This window comes from Tubulanus polymorphus, chromosome 7 (assembly GCF_964204645.1).
Source record: "Tubulanus polymorphus chromosome 7, tnTubPoly1.2, whole genome shotgun sequence".
NCBI classification, from domain to species: Eukaryota; Metazoa; Nemertea; class Palaeonemertea; order Tubulaniformes; family Tubulanidae; genus Tubulanus; species Tubulanus polymorphus.
In genome coordinates this window covers 12,345,602-12,371,167 of record NC_134031.1, presented here as the reverse complement: position 1 = coordinate 12,371,167, position 25,566 = coordinate 12,345,602, and the positions used below count along the sequence as shown (strand labels likewise).

At 38.0% G+C, this 25,566-nt stretch overlaps 1 protein-coding gene across 1 annotated transcript in view; it reads left to right on the top strand.

Annotated features, from left to right (window-relative positions):
* Window positions 1–25,566, top strand: part of LOC141909162 (nonsense-mediated mRNA decay factor SMG8-like) — a 288,966-nt gene that overhangs the window by 84,355 nt on the left and 179,045 nt on the right. The window contains exons 5-6 of the mRNA XM_074799548.1: window positions 1,653–1,736; window positions 24,950–25,017. Coding sequence (XP_074655649.1) covers window positions 1,653–1,736; window positions 24,950–25,017 — 152 coding nt within the window. The remainder of the gene's footprint in view (window positions 1–1,652; window positions 1,737–24,949; window positions 25,018–25,566) is intronic.

The following is a 25,566-nucleotide window of genomic DNA, read 5'->3' as shown; positions in this document are numbered from 1 at the left end:
TGTGATGGGTATTCTTTGTAAAGGGATGTTTTATACCTGAGATAGGTATTGTTGATCCACCAATTATGACGCAATTGGCGGCCATCTTGGTGTCATTAGTACTCATTCGTAGGTGGGAAAAAGTTTTTCGACATTCTATTGTTACCTAAGCATATTTTGTTACAACAATGAATTAGAAAGTTGTGGCGTATAACGTGTTCTATGATTGGGGCGAGTTTCAAGTTCATTGTTTTTTGTATATGGCCACCAGGGGGCGTTGAATAATACAATATCTTAGTATTTCTATATTATATTTCTACCAATACATATTTTGTTACCGCAATCAATTGCAAAGTTGTAGCTCATGACGTCATCTATGATTGTGGTGAGTTTTAAGGAAATTAGTTATTCTATATGGTCACCAGGGGGCGTTGAATAGTAGAATAACCTGGTATTTCCTTATTATATTGGTACCTAGGCATATTTTGTTACCATGATCAATTGCAAAGTTGTAGTTCATGACATGTTCTATGAATATGGTGAGTTACAAGGTTATTGGGTTTTGAATATGGTCACCAGGGGGCGTTGAATAGTAGATTAACTTAGTATTTCCATATTAAATTAGTAACGAGGCATTTTTTGTTATCACAATCAATTACAAAATCGTAGCTGCTGACATGTTTTATGAGTATTTGTATTGAGTTTCAAGGTCATTGGTTTTTGTATATGGTCACCAGAGGGCGTTGAATATTGAAATTGTTAGATTGTTGAGCATTTGAAACCACTTCCCAAGTGGGCATGGTGTCCCTGGACCCCTAGTTTAGTATTAGTTTGTTAATTGCAGCACAGTGATGAGTGCTTGGGTTGAAAACAGTCCTGTACCAGTCACATAGGAGGTATCACCTTACACTCTTGTGTTTACTACGTGTATGTTTCAGTTATAGATAATGCGCGCCACAGTGTATATTGCGCTTAAAAATGATTTGTCTAAATGAAGATGTAAGCTTTCATGCCCACTTAAAGCAATCTTATCGTGAAATTATTAAAGACCATGTCAGTTGATGAACTTTATTTGGTCAGGAACTGGCACTGGCCTCAAATTTGAAGAACTTGGGTACTTCTGTCCTGATTAGTCTGTATGATAATGAAAAACCTCTGATGAATCCCAGGCCCTCACCAAGTTTGTACCATATTTTAACGGATCACTCATAGTTTTACCTGATTCATGTCATTCTAGGGATGTATTAAAATCATGAACCTTTCGTTGAGACAAAAATTCCCATAAACAATTTTTTTGAAGATTTCACTCTCATTAAAAGTCAATTATCATTAAAGGTTCACACTGACCAATATTGAGTCCTTTTTAATATATTTCTTTCTTGTTTAATTTTCAATGAAATGAATTTTTGCATACTGGTAGCCTACGTGACAGATTTTTTACTTCACACCAGTTTGGTGAGCCACTGGACCTTTGGTCCTTTATTAATGGTTGTTTGAACTGAATATTGTTAGGATTAGTGTGACCTTCACGCTTTTACGACTTGTAGCAAGGTGATTCATGTGATTTTGGTTGTTATTTACTAGAATACCACATTACCAATGTGTAGTTTTATGGGCTGAATACATGTACTCTCTGCCTCTCCTACTCTTACCTATATTGATAACTTTTTCAGGAGTATGAGAATGGTTTAAAAGACATGGATTTCAAGTATGCAAAAGGTCTCTTGTTTTTATTTTCAATATCCCATATTATTCTGGTAAGTAATAACTATATAAACATTTGTGGTATGTGGTTTTTCTAAAGAAGCAACATCATCGCTTTTAGCGAATGTTAAGTTGAATAGAATGAATAGTCGAATAACATGGTATTCCCATATTTATTGGCAGTGGCAGATCCAAGATGAACTGTATGGGGTAGAAAAGGCTTAAACCTTTGCTTCATAAATTTTATGTACATCCTGGACGGATGTACATAGTGTCATACCCTCCATCTGTGGTATGTGTGTCCAAAACTTTTTCAATCACATTTCATTTTTTTCAATTCATTTGTATAAATTACGGTCTCCGAAGCCATTATGAAAACTTTTTCGTATGTCACTGAAGTCTTAATAATGGATTTGGAGACCTTCCCGAAAATGATATGTTCACAAAAATGCTGTTTATCCAAACTTGTCCTTTTCACTGTAAACTTTCGTTGTGCAATAGGGTACCGACACTCACCAGATTGCATAATGATACTTTGAACTGGACTTTTAGGCTCCCAAATGGAAATGCTGTCAACAAGTCATTACATAGATATGAGATTGACTTTGCCAATGAGTGTGTGGTATAGCTGGAGTCAGCTGTCGTGAAGAGCGTCGAACAAGTGCCACCCAGGTCTCAGTCTGACCAGCACAGGTTCAGTCAGAAGATGAGTGACCCGTCCATTTTTTCACCGCAACCCAGTGATCAGCCCCGACACATTGGGCCTCGGGGTTTCGGTGCGGTCGTTTCGAGTTGCTCTGCCAGACCAGCCATCACGGTTCATGACTCCAAGATCTAGACAATTTTCCTTGGAGTTGGGGCCCATCATTCATTCGGTTCCAGGGAGTCATTGCCTCGGATTCCACCACCAGGGGTAATGACTATCCTTACACTGGTAGTGGTTGACCGACTGCCAATTCATTCCGGTTCAGTCACCACTTTACTTGACAGTTTGCGCCAGTGAATAGGCTAATTGTTCCTTCATATCAGAGGTTTTTCCAGAAGCACAGTGCCACCACACTCAGTTCACGGATCGGACGGAGTACATGGCTTCATTTGCGTTCTACGCAGAGCTCTCTCACTCCCTTCGCGAGTCTTCTCCTGTGGCATCCAGTGGTCTCGTATTGACTAACTCTGGTGGGGCTGGGAACGCCTCCTGGTTCTGGGCTTCTTGGGGGGCAAGACTGTTAACCGTAACTCTTTCCCGAAACATTACTAGGATTGATAATGTCCAGGATATGACTTTGTTATCACTCATTGCAGAACTGAGGTTCAGTCTCTCCTACATAGGAAATGTCTGACTCGTCCGACATTTCCAATGTTCCAGCGGACAAGGGTCGCAATCCAGTCCCTGGAGAGGTCAGCCTCATGTTATTCTTCTCTTCGGCAAGGCTCACGCTAATATGATATTGGCGGCAAGACCGTCTGGATTGATGAATTTGGCTCTAAACTCCCGGAGGTGATTCAGAATTCATTGTTCAGGGTCCTGCTGGTTCACTTTATCTTCTTTTCTGGTCGGTGCGCCCCAATGGTAGCAGAATATCAGAACATTAAAGGGTTCACTATTCTAGAAAGCTAGTTTGCGCAGACTTCGTAAGACTGCGCTGTAATGGTAGAGGCAAATCCTCTCACCCAAGCCCTTTCGTATGGTGCAAACTTGAAGCCCACAGAAGTGGCCATGAGAGTTAAGGCTTTCCTCTCCAGTTCGCTAGTAGTCTTCCGTTGTGAGACGACCTCCTGGCATGGGACCAACAGCATCATGAGGCACACCTCTCCCGCAACAGGATTTGCTAGGAGGTTGTGCAGACTCTCCACTCTTGGCCTTTTGGGTGGCATCGATTGCCATGATCTGGGCATGGTGTTCGAATTTTCCAGGTTCAGGGGTACCCCGCCCGAGCTAGAGTATTTAAGTTCCGAGAAGTGCTACCAGGCTGTCGGGCACCACTCGTTGGGCGGAGTACTGGCCTAGAGTCGCCGTCCTTGATAATCCCACTGATGCACCTTCACAGCAGGCCATTTTAGAGATTTCCAAAGGCCGGCTGTCATTGATCAACATGGAATTGAGATGTTTTATATCTGCTCCCTTCTCTGGATCGGTCCTGGATCAAGGTGGGTGGACGTTCTTACGCAACCTCAAGGGTGATGGTCATGCCAGGATGGGCTTCTAAATCATTTAGAACTGTTAGCCTTCCGAACGCCCTGGGGTTCCTTACGGGAGGCTGATAGACAGACACGTGTGGTTAGCCCCCGACCTCCAGACAGTGGTCCTATCCTCAGAGTCAAGGAGGCACTGTGTCGGTTATTCTCTCAGAGCTCACAGCAGATATTCTCGCCTGGTGCCAAGGAATTCATCTTTCTGCAGTTAACCCTGCAGGCATGTAGGATGTCATGGTCACCCGTCAAGCATCAACCATCTCTAAGGAATTGTCTCTTCACCCGGACATGTCAGTCTGAGTGGGTTCCCCGGGGGCGACCAATTATTAGATCTGTTCGCAGCCAGGCTTAACAATGATTTCCCGGTGTCTGTGTCCCCATTCCGGCCAGATGGCATGGAAGATAGGCGCTTTTCATTCCTCTGGGATCGAATCCTATTGTATTTGTAATCCCAGCCAAAGAACTGACAGCAGTCCTCGGCCAGCAAGGGCCAGCGTCGTCTTGCTAGTTCTGATAACACCTCGGTGGCCAGCTCAAGCATGGTTTCGGTCGTTTTCTCAGCCTTCTGGGCATCTGTCTCGGCGTGTGCCACAGTTCTCTCCCTTAAGGCTAGCTCATGTCGGCAAGCAATGCGACGCCTACCGACTCCTACTGACGCAACTGAGAACAACCGCGATCGCAGCCCAGCTTATTTTTAGACTGCACTCCGATTCGCAGCAACTGAGGCCGACTCTCGGGATACAAGATCCTCTCAGTTGCTTCCCTGCTTATGTCGGTTACGATTACTCGCAACAGGAACATCTCAAATTGTCAGGTGATAAGCATCTTGAGAATAAATTTGAATTATTTAGAATTATTGGGAAATATATTTCTATGGGATCATTCATTTATTACGTATGCATTTATTTTAAATTTTTCAACCCCCCTCCCCCTCCGTATGCAAAATCGGCCATTTTTCATATACATTAACCATTACAGTACAGAATTGCACTGACCCCTCCCCTCTCCCCTAATGCGTACGTAATAAATAAATGACTCCTATTAGAAAATTTATTTCTTTAAGATCTTTATCTTTCTGATTCTGTTTTAAATACAATGTGCTAGCGACATTAAATAAAGATGGCCATTCACACCGTAATTCTACCAATTTCGTTTCTAGATCTTCGGTCCAGTCATCTGCCGTGCTGAAGGTTTCGTTTACGTTTTGAACTACTCGAATTTGAAAGTTTATGACTAATTACGAATGACGCTAACTAGCGGTCATAATTTGTACTTTGTATATGTGGTCTCTTATTGGCTGGAGCCCCTGCGCTCAGTTCCGTCAAGTCGCAGATGAGCTTATGTCGGTTGCGATCGAAAACGAGGTTAAGAGTGACGCTTACCTTCCATACGTGAAAGTAAAGGAACTATTCGAGTATATACTTTCGATATCATATTTAAGTGAATCACTGCAGTTTTATGATATTGTATTTAACTCCATAACGTTAACTTACATTTCAGCAATGTTTATTTTTTTTAATTGCTTGCAGCACGGATTTTATCACTCAAAAAATGGAAGGTGGAGGGAAAAAAATAAAAAATAAAAAAACATTTTCCAAAAGACCTTGTAAAAAAGTGGAAGGGTGAAGGGAAAAAAAATTTATTTTATTTTTTTCATTTCAAACAGGAGTTTCATCGCATAATCTGGAAGGGTGAAGGGAAGAAAAAGGAGCAAAAAATAAAAATAATTTTTATAAATTTTCCCATTTATTGCCTGCTATTATGGGATATGCTGGAGGTGTAAAAGAAAAAATATAAAATTGTTAAATCACATATTTCTTTATTTCAGAACAGAACACAATCTTATTGATTTCCTTATTTTTTGCCCCTCCTAACCACGCACAGTCCAGCATCAAGGCACGTAATGCAGATTGGACGAACAGTCTTATATAAGGCTTCCGCCTCTTTCCACCTTTCATCATCTTCCACACAGTCCTCATCGCCACAATGTACACATAACATGTCAAAGTATGTTGCAGCTGAAAAGAGGCAAAGAAATGAAAGTATTGAGAATCTTTTCAAAGGCTTAAACATCAAACTTCATTTCATTCAGCCATTTGGGATTAATCTAATGTTGCGAGACCATATGAATGAATGATACAAATCAAGCAATACACCGATACACACATGGTAGTGTGATACTAAACAGTCCAGAATTCATAGAGTTGTTGCCAATATTTCTAAAAAAGATTGATTGTAGCGTAAAACCTTATTTGCAGATGATTCACAGGTATATCTCTTCAGAAAATGGTCAGGGATATCAAGTCCAGGGCAAAAAGCACTTAGGTACAAGAAATGGAGATATTGGTGCAAAAATTCTTTATGATATTTAGCAATGAAATTATAAGAATAACTCTTAAGGGTTTTCTTACACCAATCCCCATTATTTATCCCATCTGTATCTCTGTTAATACATACAGGTATAATATTGGGCTTCATGTCAATGTTTCACGGGTTATGATTGTCGAATGAAGCGGTTGACCTTCCGGGAAGATAGCTGAACCACATATGTATGCCAGTGACTCTTCGACATCTTCGACGAACTTCTGTTCGTCAGCTTTTAGCTTCCTTGAACAAGATACCACTCTCCGTTTTCCACACTCACAGCAAATTACATAACACCTCGCTTTCTCTGAAACATCAATTTAAATAAATTCAAATACAATGAAAAAATATTGTCATAGGTAGACATTGGGTGAGGTGAGAATTCAATGTTAGCATAAATGTTAGTGTCAGTGTTACATCTCTGTTGACTCAATCAAACTGTCAAATTGTAACGTTATTCAATATTAAAGTGAGGTCAGAATTTGATGTTTATTAACTGATAAGTTAAACAATTGTACAACTGACACTAACACCAACACTAACATTTATGCTAACATTAAATTCTGACCTCACCCAATAACATCTGATTTATGTATGGACAGGGGTCTGAAAATCCCTAAAATTTTGTGGATGATCAATGTCACTTGGTACACTGTTTTGTCTCCCAAAAACTATTGTGTATTGAGAAAAGATCGGATTTCAGTTGATATATATCCCCACATTATAAGTATAGAAATTGTCGAACAGCTCTGTACAACAATATTTATTTTTCCCAAAAAAGTATATACCAAGAACTTACCTCTTACTAAAGTAGATTTATTTTTCTAATCTGTCTCCGTGGTTACCAATTTTTGTGATTTAGATGGCATATCGTGTTCAGTAGTTTCAGAGCCATAAATATCAGCAAACAACTTATAATGTGATTTCGAGGCATCAAGTGTTGGATCCGCAATGAATGAAACTGGTCGAAATTCTGGATTCTTGCTGGGAATACAGAGCAATATGCACACTTGGCATCATCGGGAGTAGCACACTTTTTGATCTAAAAAGGAGAATTCATTTTTTAACAAACTGTACTACAGAAAAAGTTTCTAGACCTAAAATAAAAGTTTTTTTTAAAGAGAATTCACATTGTACAATTTTGTGAAATGATTTACCACATGCTATGTGTCAAATGTTGGAAAGTAGACTAGTAAAGTCAGAAAAATCACGATTTTGGATGTTAATTTAGCTTAGGTTAGAATTTTGGTAATTTGCTCATGTTGATTATGTTTGATTCCTTATCCATTCATGCGAATACGTTGCCCGTTTGATAAATTTAATCCCAAATTTTGCAGATGCCTGTACATGCATATCGAAAGTGTGTACCTGGAATGCATATTGTCTTTCCCTGCAGTGGGTTGCATGAAGGAAGCGAAGGCAGGATCGTTCCGTACTTCTGACAGCTTTCCTTTGATTTGTATATTGGGACTAATAACGGCTAGTGCAGCATTCAACATATCTTCTACAACATCATCAAGTGCTTCCTTCGTCATAACAGGAGAATCCTTGTAGTAAAGTCATCCCATTCTTTCATGAAGAACATCTGTGATCTAAAAATTAGAGAAGCATTTTCATTAAATATACAGTTTTTCTTTTGACTTAGAATGCTAGTAGGAAAGTTCTGGGGCCAGTTTCATAGACATGGATCATAATTCATGTAACCTCTACTGCATCTTCATCGTCTAGCAGACATCCTGCATCTCAATCAAGGGATTATAACTTTATACTTTAATTACAATTCTTTATCCAATGGCCATATGAACTGAACAATGCTTGTGACTGTCATTTAAAATTGAGATATCTTATTGTCTAAATAGACCTACCTCTGATAAAGAATCATGGAGTTCTCGTTTTAATGAAGGCAACCCTTCTGCCTTGCTCCGGATTTCAGTCATTGTGGAGCAGTTCTTGATATATGATTCCTGCTGCGCAGGCATTTTCTTTCGGGCGAATGCCGCATTCTGGAGGCTCATGTTAATAACACTCATGACTCTTTCTGCAGGATTGAGATAACTGCCGTTAGGAGCTGTTCTTATAAGTACAAACATATCAAGGTTGAGGGCTATAAATAGAACAGCATGAAATAGATTAGTTTGTTTTGAACAATCATACAACAAAGCCAAAAGAAACACATTTAGAAATTAAACACCCAACACAATGAACACTTTTTTCCATGATTTTCATTAAAATCAAACTCGTCTTAGATTTTATGGTCGATATCTGAATTTGAAGTCTGAAAGAAAAGTGGACTGTAGATCACGATTGATAGAACACTATATCCGTGTTGACGCGATGTAGAGAGAATCCCACAATTATAACGAAAAAGTCCGAAAATGAAACTTCGAGATAGTAGTTTATTTCAACGTTTCGACTATATCCTAATAGTCATCTTCAGGAATAATGAGAAACTACAAAAATTATGAGATATATATACAATCCAGAGACAAAGAGACTAATTCAAGTAATCAGAGATGATACAAACTAAAGGAAAATTAACGTAGAAACAGTTAAACGCTAAAATAGATTTAAGGGAAGCAAACTAAGGGGTAATTATAAACAACAATAGTGAGTTTAAATATAAATTAGAACTTGAAATCAGTAGTAAAAAGACAAACTAGGGGGCACTTAAATTAAAACAATGGTGAATACAAGTTGAGCGACTAAAATAGATGAGAGAACAAATAACAAATAATCAAAGGGGAATCAAGTGTTGAGTTTAACCACTTTACAGAGGTATTTAGATATAAGTTTATCATGGGGTGAAAAACCATTGTTTAGGTTTACAACGTTGTTAGAATTTTCAATTATTAATGCAGATTCCAAAAAATGTCTTTTAGTTTTATCGCTGCAAGGGTAAATTAATTCAGCATTAGCAAAATCAAAATTGTGTGAAGTCTGAAATACATGACTAGCAACTTTTTCAGGTTTAAAGATTTTACATCTAACTTATGCTCTTTAATGCGTTGATTAAGGTTCCGACCTGTTTCTCCTATATATACTTAATTTTCCTTTAATTTGTATCATCTCTGATTACTTGAATTAGTCTCTTTGTCTCTGGATTATATATATATCTAATAATTTTTGTAGTATCTCATTATTCCTGAAGATGACTATTAGGATATAGTCGAAACGTTGAAATAAACTACTATCTTGAAGTTTCATTTTCGGACTCTTTCGTTATAATTGTGGGATTCTCTCTACGTGGACTGTAGAACGTCAACGAAGAAAGTGTACGGATCCATGGCTACAGCATATAAAGCATCAATGGTACAAGTGGCCTGATGGCAAAAAAACCATTCAAGTCAATCTAAACATCACGAGATTAAAGATACACAGATTAGTCTGTCTTTAGTATCTTACCTACAAACAGGGCTATGCCTGCTAGTTTTGATGAAATAAACGTTGTTCTGTGGTCAGGGCCACCGTCAGTGAAGTTTAAGAGGATGGGTCTGTCGGAAAAAACCTGGTCAGCAGAATGTAATGTACGAATTAAGTCCAGCTGTTCAGACCCGTGCCTACCAGCTGATGACGGCTGGAAAATCTAAAAATTAGAAATATTGAAAAGAATCACTGCATGAAAATAAGGGTTTCTTGAGTGTACACTAAAAGAAACACCTCGATAAAAGCACTCGATACACGTAAGTTTACTGACATGAAAGGTGGTGTTTCCACTTTCTTCTAAACACCTCGTTTCACGTAATAGTTTTTCGAGTGCGTTTATCGAGGTGTTTCTTTTAGTTTACGCTCGAGAAACCCTTATTTTCATGCAGTGAATGCAATGGATATGTCGATGTATTTACATACAGTAGATTGGGAATGGCTATCTGTGTTCCAAATCGTACCTTATCTTTTAGTCTTACGTATACATTTCCGGTGTAGAAAGAATCTCTCGAATCCCGTGGAATTTCAACATCCAATGTCACAGATGGGATAATCCCGCAATAGTGGAAATCGTGATGCAGTACCTGGTTTGGATTGTCCACAGACAACTGAAAGCACAAAATTGTTAAACATGATTTTTTTAAAAATTTTCGACACTACTGCAACACCTATAACATGCTATATTCAGTCATGATGAATGCCATAAATAATAACTTGTGAACAATTCATACAGTTGATTGTTTTGTAAACAATTGGAGTTTAACACTCGAGAGGTGTGAATGGATGGAGAGTATTGTTAGAACTTACTTCTCATAGTATTTGCTTCAGTGATGAAGGTGTGAAACTCGCATCAACTCGAAGATGTATCAGAACCCATATTTTTGGACCCAAATAATTAAATCCAATAAACACTGTGCTTACCTTTGGAACTTTTTGGTGATTTCATTTTAAATCGAAGTAGCCATGGAAACGACTGAACATCTCTGGTATTACACAGTTTCCTTCTGCCATGGCATCATGATGATAGTCAAGAAACCTATAAAAATTTAACAAAAAACAAATTACCAACCACTGCCATACTGTTACCATTTGAGTGCTGTAACATGAATGATTTGAAAATGTACTCACCAGAGAGTTTTAGCCAGTGTCCCGACAAACTTTTCACCGATGTCTACTTGATGTGCTGACCAGCCAAGTTGCTGAGATTCCAGAAGCTTGATAATATCATTGTATAAATTATCGAATGATGTCAATGCATCACCAGACCTAAGAAAAAGAAGATTAGAATTAATTCAATTTTAATTGAATAAACGTATCATGTTTGGAATTTACTTTTTTGAAATACAAAACATAATACGACATAAAGTAAAACGTCAGCCATTGACCGCCAATAATTTTATGGAACATTTGTATTATAATAAATGTATAACACCATATTCTCTATAACACTAAATCATCAATATACTGAGGGTTCACCACCATCACTATAATTCTACACATACCTGTGCAACTGTTTAGATGCAGTCATTAATGTATCAAATGCAGAATTCACAGTGTTTGACTTCACAGCCTCTGACTCACAAATAACAACAATCACTTTTATACCAAAGCCTTGGACATCCGCCAGAGTAAGGGTTACATCTAACTCACTCATTCTGAAAAATACATAGGTTAAGTAGAGTGTCGTGAATTTTCAAAATATGCATCAACTTGATTCAAATCAATATTGAAAACAAGCTATTCATTGAACTAATTTTGTAAATAAAAACTCCAAAATGCAGACAACGTTTAATACTATTTTCCATTTTATACTGTTTCCATCATACTCAAAGTTATATTTTGTAAAATCAGCAGACATATATGAGGGGTCATCCATTTTCTAGGACACTACCTAATACTGGTAAAAAAATTCCTAATAAGACATAAATACATGTACATATAAAATTTAAACCACAACCTGTTGTTGGCAGTGCGAGTGCATATGTAGAGAATAAAGCATAATATTGAAAGCATATATCAAGTTTTATATTAATATATATCCCAGGAACCGGTTCTACAGTGTTCGATTACATTTTTTAAATTTCATTTCCTTGGATGAGATTTTTAAACCAGATTTAAACTTAATCATTGACCGTGGAACCGAGTACTGACGAAAATCCTGTACCAATAATGTTGTTGACAGCTGGGAACTAAATATTTTTACCGGTATTCATTAAAATTGAGTGCTGTAACATGAATGATTTGAAAATATACTCACCAGAGAGTTTTAGCCAGTGTCCCGACAAACTTTTCACCGATGTCTACTTGATGTGCTGACCAGCCAAGTTGTTGAGATTCTAGAAGCTTGATAATATCATTGTATAAATTATCTGTAATGTAAATAAAATGAAACAAGAATGCCAGTTTCGACAGTTCCTCATTTAATATCTAGGTATAGGGTGTCAAGCCGTTTCAGTATAAAATGAGATCAAATCATCTAGAGTGATGGACCTGACAATAAAATAGTGTTAACTTTGCATTTGAATTGAATCATTTATTTTTTATTAGAATTCATTCAAATTTGTTGTTTATTAAAAATTCTAAAAATCTTTTTCAATGTCAATGAAATAGGCTATTTATTCTCTTACATGGGCCCTAAATACAGGTTTCCTGTCACAAAAACAACTTGTGAATGTTTAAAATGTCACTTTCGCAGGCTCCACATGTGTCACGTTGCAACCGTATTCACCACATGCCGCAGCTGTGAATAAAATGCATTTGATTGGGATTGGGAACAGATTCGTGATTAAAAGAACTTACTTGGACTCTGCTGTGGCACCTCCCTCCACTCTCACCACCTTTCCGCCATCTGTATCTACCATTGATGCCACATCAGACACCCTGAGACCAAGTGACAGCCTTGACAACCGCCTGTCAAGCTCTTTTGTCCCTTTCCGGCAAATGAGTTGGAAAGCCGCCATTTTCGCTTGCCGAAATCCTACTATTTACCGAAAGAAACCTCGATGACAAACATCGTCAACGTTGAAAAAAGACACGACGGGAGGACGGAAAAACATAAAATTTTATTTTTTTCTCTAATTTAGCGGTCATTGCAGAACGGCGGGCGGGAAAAATAAAAATAAATTTTTACTTTTTTAAAAATTCACGGATTTTTAGCACGGGTGAAGGGGAAAAAAAAAAGTTTCTTTTTTTCCCAAATTGACGGAAACGACAGCGCCGGATTCGTGCTGCAAGCAATTTAAAAAAAAGGCCTTCTCAGGGATTAGGTGTAAGAGACATAGGTAGGAAAATTTAAACACTTGTACCAGTACTGTACACAGAAAATTTTCCAGTAGCGCGTTGTGTCCGTCAATTTAGTTTCACAATGATTTGATTCAGAACTGCTATCATTCTTACAGGACCTGAGTGATGCTTATAAATAGCATATTTTGTCCACTCAGGGCATACAGATTTTATGGCTTTCTGCTACGCGTTTCATATGATCTGATTCACAGGTCCTAACTAGACCATGTGTACGTACTATATAGATGGCTTCTAACCTTAAGGGTTACCAGTCATGATCGCCCATACTTCAAGGCGATAGGAGCCGCGATCGCCCATACTTTCAGGGCGACAGGTATTCTGGACCGTTTTCCGAGCACCATATTCTCACCGTTGGCGTTTTCCGGTTGCTCGGCCGCAGGTGCCTCAGGAAGTCCCTCGATGGAACTTGTTGTGGTGATGCTTACGTATTTCGTGGCCCATCCGTATGACCTCTCTCCAAGAGTCTCATTAAGCAAGAGCTTTCCTTCTCTTCTGTCTATGCCAGCTAGGAGCTCGGAAATCCATGCATTGACTAACCGGCCTGGTCATATCGTTTTCGGTCCCGGTTCTTTTGTTACTCTCTGCCCTACCTCAACCTAATCGTAGAAAATTGGCAGGCGCGGTTGGTTGAGAGTGGTGGAGGAGGTTCTGACCCATAGGGTCCAATTCAACTCCCTGGTCGGGCTATTTGTCCGTTCCGAGGGTTGAGATTTTATTTTCGTTGGACATTCTCAACTTGGTGGAGAGACTTCAGTTGTTCATATCTCTGAAGGAGCATTCATCGACAGCATTACTCGTTGGTTTGCCAATCTCATTCGAGAGGCCTTATCGTCGATAGGTTCCGATCCTACTCATGTGGTAAGTCATGAAGTGCTTTCTATGGCTGCTTCGTGGGCGGTTTTTTGCGGTTTTTTAATTTTTGAGGGGCGTTCTGGAGCAGTCAGAACCCCTTCGCTTTCTTTAATTTGAAAAATATTTCAGGACAGCTGTGTGTTTTATCAGCTATAGGTTCAATTATGTAATAAAAACCCACTATTTAAAGTATTTAGTTATGGAATCCAAAATATTAAATTTTAAGACACAACGTTTGATCTCACTCTAGAGATCTTCCTCAGGTGTGGCTCAGTCTTGAACTCAGAGAGCTCATATCTTTATTGGCGCCTAAGGTTGAGGTCCTAGGGTTCGGTACTTTGCCAGGAGATTCACATTATTTATATATATATATATATATATATATATATATATATATATATATATATAATCTTCCCAATCATTCTGCCGGCTCACTTGGATGATAATTAATAACTAAGTGAGTGAGTAGATAATTAATCAATTAAGGAACAACAAACTAAAACAAATCAAAGAGAAATAAATCAAAATGAAACTATATCAAAGTAAAATAAACAGATGGTATCTAAGAGCAATGAATAACAAGAAATGGAAGTCTGAGATAAGTCCAGATACAACGAATAACAAACGAAATTACGTTCTGTAGTGGGACATGAATAGATCGCGTTTTAGGCCAAGATTAACAGTATCACCGGGTTAAATAAGTTTTTGTTCCATGATTTCGCGCGAATGCTTCTTAGAAGTGTTCATTTTATGTAACGCGGTCACTTTAAGGTTACTGATGGTTTGGTTCGGAAGATTGAAATGTTCGCCGATAGGTTTATCCATTTTCTTGTGTCTGATATCAAATTTGTGACCGTTCAAGCGTTGACGTAATGTTTGTCCAGTTTCTCCGATGTAGATGGTTCCAGGGCAGATATCGCATGTGATGGTATAAACAACGTTGGTGGAGTTGCATGTGTAGGGTCCAGTGACTTTGAGTTGTTGGTTGTTGGCTGTGGTGACGGTCGGTGATGAGTTGATGAGAGGGCAGAGTTGACATCTAGATTTGTTGCAGGGGCGCATGTATTTGTTATCTGAGTCTTCTTCGGTGGATAGTTTGCTGCTGATGAGGAGTTTTCTTAGGTTTGCTGGTTGGCGGTACGCGATGACTGGTCTTGGTGGTAGTATGTTGCGTAGATGATCATCCTCTTCATGTATGGGTTTGAGATCTAATTTGATTCGTTGGATTCTGCGTAGGCGCGGACTGTAGGTGACTGCGATGTGGATTCTTTCGGTTTCTTAGACGTGGGCGGGTCGTATTGGAGTGTTCTTTCTCTGAATATGTGAGTAACACGAGTGATATGTAGGTCGATGGTTTCAGGGTTGTACTGGAGTTGGTGGAATGCATTTTTCAGTTGTTGTAGGTGTTGGTCGCGGTCTTGAGTGTTGGAGCAGATTCTGTGGTAGCGAATGGCCTGACTAAAGATGATGGATCTCGTGGTGTGTGGTGGGTGAAAGCTGGTGCCGTGAAGGTAGCTGTAGGTGTCAGTAGGTTTTCTGTAGAGCGATGTTTCGAGTTTGCCGTTGATGATTTTGACAAGAGTGTCTAAAAAGGAATTTGAAGAGGCGAGTGTTCGAAGCTGAGTTCGTGGCTGGATGAAAGTTGGTGAAGTTTCTGTGGAATTCAAGTAGTTTTTCAAGCCCGTGCATCCAAATGATGAAGACGTCGTCGATGAAGCGATTGTATAAAAGTGGTGAGACCTGCTGTGTTTGGAGGAAGTCTTCAAGGACAGACATGAAAATGTTGGCGTATTGGGGGGCCATTCGGGTGCCCATAGCTGTACCCTTGGTCTGGATGTAGAGCGATCTGTTGAATTTGAAGTAGTTGTGTTTAAGTATGAACTTGGTGAGATCGATGATGGTATGTTAGTTTTCGTTGTTAGGTAAGGTTCTGGAAATCGAGGTGAGTCCATCTTCATGTGGTATGCTGGTGTAGGGAGCTGTGACGTCCATAGTGATGAGTAGGGTGTCTGCTGGGAGGTCTTTGATGTTTGCGAGTTTGTTGATGAAATCTGTGGTGTCTTGTACGTAGCTGGGTGTGTTTGCTGCGTATGGATGTAGGAGACGATCTATGTAGCCAGATATATTCTTTGTGATGGTCCCGATGCCGGAGATGATTGGGCGACCGGGGTTATTCTTCTTGTGTATCTTCGGGAGAATGTAGAGGGTGCACAGTGTCGGATCAGCTGGTATTGTAGCGAGTAGATATTTCTTCAATTAGGTGGGTAGAGGTTTGATAAGTTGTTTGAGTTTTTTGGTAAACTGGCTGGTGGGGTCTTGGTCGAGTTTTTTGTAGAAGTCGGTGTTTTGAAGTTGACGGTGTGCTTCGTTGATGTAGTCATTTCGATTCGTGATGACAGTGGCACCTCCTTTGTTGGCAGGTTTGATGATGATGTCTCCGTTGATTCTGAGTGTGAGTATGGCTTTTCGCTCTGCCGTAGTGAGATTGTATTGAGTTTTAGGTCTGGTGTTGATGATTTCTGATCTGACTCTGTTTCTGAAGCTGGTGATGTAAAGATCGAGCTTGGTGTTGCGACCTTCGGGAGACCAACTGGATTGAGTCTTCAGTGCGGGTACAGGTAGTCTGCTATTATCACTTGGTGTGGTGTCTGTGGTGCCTGGACTGGTGATCTGTGTGTGAGGCTTGTTTTCGGTATCAGCTTGCGGTGGTTTCTGTTTCTGGTCGATACTGTGCGGATGTAGTGGTTCCTGTGTCGATAGTATTCTTTCTGTGGAAGAATTCTTTGAGGAGGAGGCGTCTGAAAAATTGTCCCATGTCGCTGCAGAGTTGATCTTTGTCGATATTGTTGGCGGGACAAAAGCTCAGACCTTTGGAGAGTATATTTAGTTCGGCTTGAGATGGCTCGCTCGTATGTAGACAGATTGACGACATTGGAGTTGCTTAGCGAACGCGCACGGGCCGCTGCCGAAGGCGTGGGGTTTGTCCCAGACTTTTGGTAAATGAAAAATAAAAGTGGCTATCCAGACGATCATAGAAATTGTGCACTTGGCGGTATTGTTGGCTGGTTCGAGTTGTTTCTGTTCGTCGAATTTTCTGTTTTTGGTATGAAGTGCTGACTTGATGTGTTGATCGTGGATTCGGTTGGCTGTGGATTCGATAGCGGTTCTCTGAGTGTCGTTAAGTTGGTGATCATTGAGTAGTAGTTGGAGTTGATTCTTAATCTGCCGCTGCTTGCTGTACATGACACTGATGAGATGGTTTTGTAGTTTCTTCGAGGTATGTTGCAGAGTATTTCGGAATACTGGGTATGGTAGGTGGTGCGTAAAGGATTCGTGATTCTCAGTCCTTGCGGTACGATGTTGGACTTCTTGCATCTTGTGAGGAAGTAGATGTCACTCTGAACTTGAGCAAGTTGTTTCTTTGTGTTGACTATTCTCCATTTCAGGCGGCTGGTAGATGTACTAGACATGATGAGAATATTCGTAGAGTAGCCATGTTAACCAGGTTTAAAATAAGTAATAAGACGAGTAATACTGTATAGGTTAACTATTTATTTGACGCACGAGCTTTCGCTTCTATTGAATAGAAGCTTCATCAGGTGAATGAATGAGTATAGTCAATGGAAAAACAACAGTATTTATAGGTAGAATGACACTAATTACAGAGAACTGAGTGAGAAGAAATAAATGACACTCATTTATTTGTAATTACTCTTCTCACTCAGTTCTCTGTAATAAGTGTAATTATGGTAACAAACATACAGGTGAAAATTCCAAATGCTCAGCTTGTGAGAATATATTTTACATCTGTCGTCGTTATTGTTTCATTTAATACCTGTAGTTTGTTTTGATTGACCATAGAAGTGTAAGCGAATGTTCACTTTATACTATGGGCGCACGAGTTATAATCAATAGGGACCGTTACACATACACACGATCCCACAGTATATAATACACTATTATACAGTCATACCGTAACGCTGCTTGCTAGTTCGGGTGCATTGTTTCAAGTGTCGTTCTAATAAAAGTTATATTTTTGATAAACTATTTCTCATTTCTCATGAATAATTATTTGAACTATTATAGCGGAAGATGAGCATGGTAGAATTTTTAATAAATTATAATTCATTTTGGCCTGAAAATGTTAAATAGCAAACTATTGTTTCGCTCGTTGTATAAGTCGAGGTCAATGTTTTAGTGGCTTCTTGCACATCGATCAGCTGGCTGTCAACAGGGCAACCTACTACAATTGATCTATTGTATACACTCTCGTGTGCCTTATAAAGATACATCACATACTGCTGTAAGAATAACAGCAACGGTGCTTGCAGGCATTGAATCATTTTTTGGAAGTAACCTGACTCAGTTAATTTAATTTATTTGTATATCAATCCATAATTCTGCATTATTTATTTGTTCAAAATGAAAAATGAATTTGAAAAAAAAAAATTAACAACGACCTCCTACTGCCAACCAGTCGCATCGGTTCTCTGCTGTAATCAGTGTGTGTGTTGTAAAACAATGCTACCGCGACCAGTTTCGTGATGATTTAATGGATTTAGACGTCATTTTATCTGATGTAAGTGATGAACCTAATCAATAACAAACCGACAACAAAGAGAAGGGAGCCCACCATTTCAAAGATGTTACACGGTTAAGTTTCCTTGCATGAATGTTTCTTAAGACGTATGTAGAGCCTCACACACATTTTTTTGTTCGAACTAAGACCGTCTAAGTAGTGACAATTTAGTATAGGCCTGGAGTGTGAAGTTGACAATTATAATCTACACGTCTCATTCCAGTATTACAAACGTACAATATCATATTGACAATTGAAATGAAAAATCACAAGATTAACGTAAATTCAAGTAAAATTTATTGTTCCTTTTTCAATCCAGAGTCATATTATACATTACTTGCTTGTTACTGAAAAATTATGATATCATTCTGATTTAGTCAGACACGATGTTGGCAGGTCTGCATACACAGTTCTTTTGTTTGTAGACGGACATTAAACCAGTACCTGCTTCATTGTCATATGCTTCGAATTTGACTGGTTTTAATAATTGGCTCATCTTGGTACACCACTTCAATTGAGCTGACCATGGCTTCTCAGTAATTGGAAGCGGTTTATTGTTATGATCCCGCTCACCATCTTCTTGGTTAATCACAACTGAAGTGCAAAGTGTTTTGACCATATGCAGTGTCTTCCAAAAAGTCAATGTTATCAATAGCAAAGTACATAGACTTATACTTCTCCATGAAATTTGGAAGAACATAGCCATCCATCTCCTTCATCCTCTCTATGACTCCACATGCAACTCTCTTCTGCAAATTTAATATGCTCTCATATGAACAGCAAATCTGCAAACTTCGTAAACCGTACTATGTAGTGATAGCGGGAGGCCTGTTGAAATTGGCTTTTCAGACTTCTGCCATAAACCAGTATCTCCCTTTAGCTTTTACCTCACTTGATGGTCTGTCTTGACATTCTGAAGTCTGACCTGCAATAGAACATCAACTGTTTTCTTGCAGTCAACATTTCGTCTACCTGACTACATATTTTGAATGAGGGCCAAGGAGAATCTGCTCGAGCAGAAACTGGAGAAGATCCGATATCGTTCAGCTTTCCTTTTTATTTCTATTTGAAAGGCTGAATCCAAGAGCATGTCTATCGCACTTAAGAGCCCAAGTGCTACTTTTACTTGGTAGCCACTCGAGAACAATGAGCAATTAGCGATATCAGCTTCTTTAGTAGAATAAATTTAAAAATAGTTACTCCGAAACAGGGTCTTAGCTAGAGAATGATAACGTCTGTCAATATTCATAAATGCAATGAAAATGCCTGTCAAGTAAAGGATTTCCTGCAGTACAGCCCTGCAGCGAGTCACCATAAGTAATTCGTCGGGTGTAACCTTGGGAATGGACAAAGAAGGTTTTTCAGCCACATCTTAGCTGCCCTGAGAGTCCATAACTAGACTAGATGAAAAAATGAATAGAATATTAAGGACTGTGTCAGAAAATTTGAAAACAACATGTTTACAACAAACGGAATAAAATAAAATAATTATTTTGAAAACTGATTGCAAATTGTCATGATGATTGATTGTCATTTATTAGTATTTAAATTCTTCTCCATCTCTGTTGCAGCCAAAGTAGTGCAGCCTAATTAAAATCGAAATTCTCTATAGGGATACTAGCGTACAACAGACGAATCAGCTTATCCAAAATCGATATGCTCAATCTGTTTCCGCTTTTTGGCCCACTTGGGACTTTTTAGTCCCAGTGGGCTATTGCGTTCACTTTTCGTCCGTCTTCCATCCATTCCTCCGTCCGTAGACGGAATCCAGTTATTTGGGGAAGTCTTAAGGACGCTTCAATGCAATGTCTTTATATTTTGGTTATACTTGTTTCTACCCTACACACATCTTCAGCCCAAAAACTGGCCCTGTCAGATTCAAGATGATCGACCGACTGGCAGCCATTGTTGTTCGCTAAAATAAGCACTTTATATACATTTTTGAAGTTTTCGAGGGAATTTTTGAAAACGCTTTGTTAGATTATCTTGATCTTTCATAGGTATCTGTATCCCCCTAGAGCCTATCAGCCTAAGAAAAATTGGGTCGATCGGACTCAAGATGGTCATCCTGCGACCTTTTTTGTGGTCAAAAATGTCAATTTAGAGCCCGAATTCAGAGTCCTGTAGCTTCTAGTAGTTTTTTATTTCAATTTGTGATGGGTATTCTTTGGAAAGGGATCTTTAATAATTAGACAGGTGTTTTTGACCAATTATGGTGGCCATCTTGGTGTTGTCAGTACTCATTCGTAGGTGGAAAATAGTTTTTCCACACTATCTTGATACCTAAGCATATTTTGTTAGCACAATCAATTGAAAAGTTGTAGCTCATAGCATGTTCTATGATTTTTGACGAGTTTCAAGGTCATTTTTTTGTATATGGCCATCAGGGGGCGTTGAATAATACAATAACTTAGCATTTCTATATTATTTTCGTACCTATGCATATTTTGTTACCACAATCAATTGCAAAGTTGAAGCTCATGGCATGTTCTATGATTGTGGGGAGTTTCAAGGTCATTAGATATTCTCTATGGTCACCAGGGGGCTTTGAACAATAGAATAACTTAGTATTTCCTTATTATATTGGTACCTAGGCATATTTTGTTACCATAATCAATTGCAAATTTTTCAGGGTCATTGGGTTTTGCACATGGTCACCAGGGGGCGCTGAATAGAGTTTCCATATTATATTGGTACTGAGGCATATATTATTATCACAATCAATTGCAAAATTGTTGCTGCAGACATGTTCTATGATTGTGTTGAGTTTCAAGGTCATTGGTTTTTTATCTCGGGCAAAGCCCGAGATGTTGTAATGGGTCCAAAAATCGAATCTTTGCTAACAAATGAGGTTATAACTTTGACACGAAGTCATGCAATCTACTATGTGTATGTGCAAGATGTAGCTTAATCGTGCGGCTAAAATCTGTTGGAAATGAAATTTTGAATATCGGATTCATTTAAGAGAAATCGACGAATTTTGCGATTTTTAAAGAAATTTCAAGGAGCATTTTGTTTCATAAAACGGCTAGAAGGCCGATGTACAACGTTACATTGAAGTAAAATAACTGCTCCTTGCGGTTGGCTGAGCTCCCGCTGTCAATCAATGCAAGGGCATATTCGATTGACGCAGACAAACCGGTCTTTTAATCTTCTCATCTATAAATCTGCTCGGTTCTAGTTTCTCATTTCCCAGTCATGGGAGAGTCTTATATGTTTACTTTTAATTTGATCGCCCTAGTATCAATTCCGTCTCCCCATATCTATTTCATTATGCAAATAACCGAAGATTCAATCAATACGCTACTTCACGGAAGATTATGCGCGCACAATCGAATAGGCCCAAACCTCGTGTATTGCCGCGATGATTGCTGATTAGATTTCGATGATGTTGTTCACCGAAATCAGCAGATTTTACACATCCATGAAGTGTTCAAGGAAAACCTTACAGATGCATCAATCAGATGGCGCCTATACATTACAAAGATAACATTCTGCGACCGAGATTTTAAGATCCGTGGATCTCTTGTCTATATGTTGTTATTGTTGAGCATTTGAAACCACTTCCCAAGTGGGATTGGTGTCCCTGGACCCCTAGTTGTTTTTATGCGATTCTGCGCACATAATGCTCTTTCCGCTTCAGCATTTCCCATCATAAGTTCATACATTTCCAAAAAGAATAGAAATCAAATTACCAGCAAATAAAGAATTAGTTGTATGTAGAGTGGCATTCTGATTTCAATTATGTGTACTTAAAGTGAAGTCAATCAAATAAAGAAACACGGTATAGATACCTGGAAACAAAAGCCTGTTGTCTTCACTAGGTCCTCCAAACAATTTGTTGAAGAATTCAATTGGACGTAATGGTTACGCAAAGTAATGCTTACGCATTTCCACTCATGGTCATCTGGTGCTGGAACCACATTTGTCAATGGAGACAAGCCTCTTGAATGGCAGGAATTCCTGGTGACAGATCTGTAAAATAGAAGTGTGTGGACTAGAGGGACTTTATAAATCCAGTTAACAATCTGTCAAATATAAGGTTTTCTTTACTACCTCTGCATTGAAATAATCGAAATGTGTAAGCAGGATTATTGTTTATTTCCCATTTCAAACATTCTTTCTTGATGTGGATAGGCTTTTGGATAAAATAACTGGAAAATAGGATGCAAAATTAAGTTTAAATAGAAAATAGTAATGGCCAAACTAAACTAATGTGTGCTGCAGTGTTATGATGAAAATATGTTGTCAAATTACACCTCTCACAGCGCTGAAACAAACATCTCCGTACTGGAACACTTTAGACAGGTGGCTCGTTGCCAAGATTATGTTAGTTGTTTAATGTAATAGTACACAGAATTTGAAGGATGAGAGTTGTTCATGCAAACCAGCTGCCACAGTGTCGCCTTCATCTGCCTCCTGTGACAACATGATGAGTAAAGGCATGTAATTTCTGATTGTTGCAAATAGACACTATCCGAATGACAGCCATCGAATTTGGTAGAGCCTTTTGAATTTGATTGTATGTGTCTCCAACAATTCGGCAATATCTTTTAATTTCTGTAGTCTAGTTGAAGATAATTGGATGAAAGTGTAGAAAGTTTCTTCCTTTTAAGAGGTCATTACTTTTGGTTCTTGTTCTTATCGTGGTCAGTGCAGTTTGTTTATTCATTCATCAATCACTGTCTAGTTAAGCCAATGTAATTCACCTGTTGACTGATAGCTGCTGGGCTTTTGATAACCTATAAAAAACTCGGCAAAGTAGGAAAGCATGTGAAACTAAAATTATGGCCTTGCTTTTATTTTACTTAGAGAAAGAAGTTTTTTCTATCAAATGGACTCAATTGAAAATTATGTGAACAACTATCTCTTCAATTATTTCAGTATCATCAATAATGATAATTGTTAGCCGTACTCTCACTATCACTCAATGAGTAATGGCTTAGATTATGAAATAATGCACTTTCATACGCTTCTTACGATCTTCGGTTAAGGTATCACTTCTAACAACGATAAAAGGGTTCAATATTCATTAAGGAACAAGCAGAGAACAGCATGAGAAAGTGAACATCACATGGATTATTAGAAATTGATTGTATCGAAATTAACAATAATTTTAGGTTAATTCTAAGTATTTTAGATAAATTTTATTGGGAATATTTTTTGTAGTCTTTCATTCAGGTAATGAGATGTAAAGACATAATTCATTTTATGAACATATGATTTTATTTGTATATTCCTCTCTCATATATCCTTGGAGAAAAATTAACCCTCAACGACAAATTTGTTTTGTCTTTCATTTCAACAGAATCAAAGATTTATGACAGTATGAACGCACCAACTAATTCACTCAACTCGTCATTTTCACTTGCATTGCGATGCGGTGGTTGAACAAACTTAGCATTTGATATATGCTGCATTATCGGAGACTCTAAATACTTCCTTTGATTTTCAGCTTAACCAATTTTGTTGTCACGCAGTTTACCAACATGCTCATCATTCACGTCAGTTATACTGATGCTCCCATTTTAAGAATTTTAAGATTTTTATCCCATATGCGCTGATTTCTAGTTCAGACTCAACTTGACTTACTTCTGGAATTGTCTGTGCAGCCATTCAAAGACAACTTGAGTGGTACCATTTTTCCTGAGTGTGGCCATCCTCAAGTTCATGAATACTGGAGAAACACGTCCTGATGCGATCATCAGTAGTTCTCTGTTTTATGTTAAGCAGAGTTAGAATTCTCTTATCAGTCCTAACCATGTGAAGGTCTTCCTTACCTTCATATGAACATGGTACAAAAATGCAAATTTTTTCCAGTGGTTATGAAGCATTCATCCTTTGATTTTGACCTAGAAATTAATCATCGGAGGTTGATGGTCATACTCTAGGCAGTCATATCCTGCAGGGAGCATGACTGTTTTGCTGCTCTTATATAGCTCGCATATCCGAAAATAATTGCCAATCCCCAACCTATAGGTCCAGGTATGTAGACCAATGAAAGTATGTAAAATGTAAAGGAAACATGCTCAGAAATATATCAACCGTAGTCAAAAAAGTTTAAGGTCATTTGAAGGTCATATTGAAGAAAGAAAATGTGTTACCATCCCTTTTTGGATTATGATAGACCAAGAATCTACCTCTATCTGAATTTGGGCATTGAGATCCTGGTAGCTAAATTAATGACATAGCCAACCACATTTATTGCATATGACATGTTCTGGTGAGTTGCAAGGTCATTGATTTTTGCTCCAGGGGGGTTTAATTTTGGTTTTGATATTCATTGTCAAGCATTTCACAAAGTTTGGATGCCATCTTTGGTACTCCTTGTTCTGTAATGTGACTTGATTAGCAACCTGATGAAGTCAAATTTATTTGTATTTGCATTCATGAATTTTTTTGGGATAACTTGTTATATACATTTTGTTGCAAAGATTAATAATGATTAAATGATGATTTCATGGATTACCCTGAACACTCTGATCAACTAGAATCACTCGACTTCTATACTAAAATGGATTAAATAGAGATAATTTGATATTTCTTTTTCAGTTTATTCATCCAGGTTCATCATTTGATGTTTCATATATTCGACTTTTCCGCATTATGGATTCTATGAGGTAAATAAGTGTATTCATGTACATGAGTTTATCGGTAACGGGCTTTTTACATTCTTCGCCACCTTTTAACCCTTTCAGTGCTGGCTAATTAATACCCTGTAGTGCTGGAGATAATTTGAAAATTCTGAAAAATTCTAACAGTTAATAATAATAATTTGTTTATTTATTTATATATTACTGTTTCAATAATAATAATATATTTATTTATCTATTTATTACTATTTCAATAATAATTATATTTATTTCATAGATTTATATATTACTGTTTCAATAATAATATATTTATTTATATATTACTATTTTATCTGAATATATATATTTATTGATGCAACTGTTTCAATAATAATGATATGTTTATTTATATATTACTGTTTTAATTAATATAATATATTTATTCATCTATGTATTACTATTTCAATAATAATAATATTTATTTATAAAATTATCATTTTTTATTTTTTTATTTTTCAAATTACTTTGATATTCCTTATTTACTAAAACAACTAAAATCACACAGGAGAAATAAAGAAATAAGGGGTATATTTTATA